This window comes from Charadrius vociferus, unplaced genomic scaffold (genome assembly GCF_000708025.1).
Source record: "Charadrius vociferus isolate BGI_N301 unplaced genomic scaffold, ASM70802v2 scaffold593, whole genome shotgun sequence".
NCBI lineage: Eukaryota > Metazoa > Chordata > Aves > Charadriiformes > Charadriidae > Charadrius > Charadrius vociferus.
This window is the reverse complement of record NW_009647739.1, coordinates 1,311,017-1,312,615: the sequence shown is the minus strand read 5'-3', so window position 1 is coordinate 1,312,615 and position 1,599 is coordinate 1,311,017. Positions and strand designations below refer to the sequence as shown.

At 68.5% G+C, this 1,599-nt stretch overlaps 1 protein-coding gene across 1 annotated transcript in view; it reads left to right on the top strand.

The window, feature by feature from the left end:
• Positions 1 to 1,599, top strand: part of ARHGDIG (Rho GDP dissociation inhibitor (GDI) gamma) — an 8,442-nt gene that overhangs the window by 1,251 nt on the left and 5,592 nt on the right. The window contains 4 exon segments of the mRNA XM_009881952.1: positions 535 to 618; positions 701 to 777; positions 1,410 to 1,473; positions 1,577 to 1,596. Coding sequence (XP_009880254.1) covers positions 535 to 618; positions 701 to 777; positions 1,410 to 1,473; positions 1,577 to 1,596 — 245 coding nt within the window.

Genomic DNA, 1,599 nt, shown 5'->3' with positions numbered 1-1,599 from the left:
CGGCGTGTCCCCTCCTTGGCCCCCATGGCCCCCGCAGCAGCCACCCCAGCCCGGTGCTGCCCTTGGTGTCTGCGGGGCCTGGGCCAGGCTGGGGTGTCCCCTGGGCCCAGCACCCTGGTGTGCTGTCTGATGGGCGCATGACAGCGGGGAGAGGGGTGCATGCTGCTGGTGGGGTGCAGGTTGGGCTGTTGAGGTGCAATTAGGCCAATGCCCTCCTCGAGGGGTGGCTCTGCCTGCCTTCTGCCCCCTTCCCCCCCACCTTGGCCCACTCCTGAGCCAGGGAGCATCACACCCTGGGCGATACCTGTGGCCGGGCCCTTTTAAACGTGCTCTTACCCCAAAAGCGTTGATGCCAAGGTTGGGGCTGGCCTGAGATGCCCCTGGTCTCCTGGGCTGCCTGGCACTCACCAGCTTATAACACCCCGCCACGGGCACCGTGGCCCTTCACGCCATTACAGGGGATATGGGCAGCCCCCCAGTGCCGGGGGGGTGGGCACGGGGGGGGAAGGTCTGTGCCCTGCCACTTGTCCCCAGATGCCAGCGTGCCCAACGTGCAGGTGACGAGGCTCACCCTCATGTGCGAGCAGGCGCCAGGGCCCATCACCATGGACTTGACAGGTGAGCGGTGGGGGCACCGGTGGGAGGAGGAGGAAGAGGAGGAGGAAGGGGTGCCAGGCTCACGGGCCATCTCCTCACGCAGGAGACCTGGAGGTGCTGCGGGGCCGGGCCTTCGTGCTGAAGGAGGGGGTGGACTACAGGGTGAAGGTGTCCTTCAAGGTGAGGCGGGTGCATGACGCCCGGCGCCCACCGGCTGGCAGGAGGCCCTGCCCGGAGCCCTTGTCCCCTGGGGGTCCCTGCTGCCCTGGGTCCCTGCCTTCACACCCCGGGGTCCCTGTCCTGTGGGGTCCCTGCTCCTTGTAGGAGGTCCCGTTTCCCATGCGTCCCTGCCCCACGTGGTCCTTCCTGCCACCCATGGGTTCCCTGCTGCCCCAGCGTCCCTGCCACCCAGGGTCCCTGCTGCCTTGGGGCAACTGCCCCCCAACCCTCACCTCCGGGGTCTGTGCCCTTCTGGGGGTCCCTGCCCACTTGGGGGTCCCTGCCACCCTGGGAATCCTTGCTGTCCCCAACATCACTGCCACCCTGGCGTGCCTACCACCCAGGGTCCCTGCCCCTCTTGGGAGTCCCAGTCACACTGGGTCCCTGCCTCTCCCGTGGGTCCCCGGGGGTCCTTGCCACCTTTGATGCTGCTCAGTGCCCAGTCCTGCCCAAGAAGCTGGATACTGGAGGGAGGGGTGATCAGGATGGGGTTTTAATGGTGAATGCCCGCTCCCCGAGGCCAGGGGTCTCCAGGGTGGGGGGGCACCAAGCTGTGGGGCAGCACCCATGGCACCCCTGCCCTCTGCCCGCAGGTGAACAGGGAGATCGTCTGCGGGCTGCGGTGCCTGCACCTCACCTACCGCCGGGGCCGGCCCGGTGAGTGGGGTCGGGGGGCCAGGGGTGGTGGTGGTGGTGGGGTCTGTGCCACCCCATCCCCGCTCACCTGTCCCCACCCCCTCCAACCCCTCTTCTCGCCCAGTGGACCGCGACGCCTTCATGGTG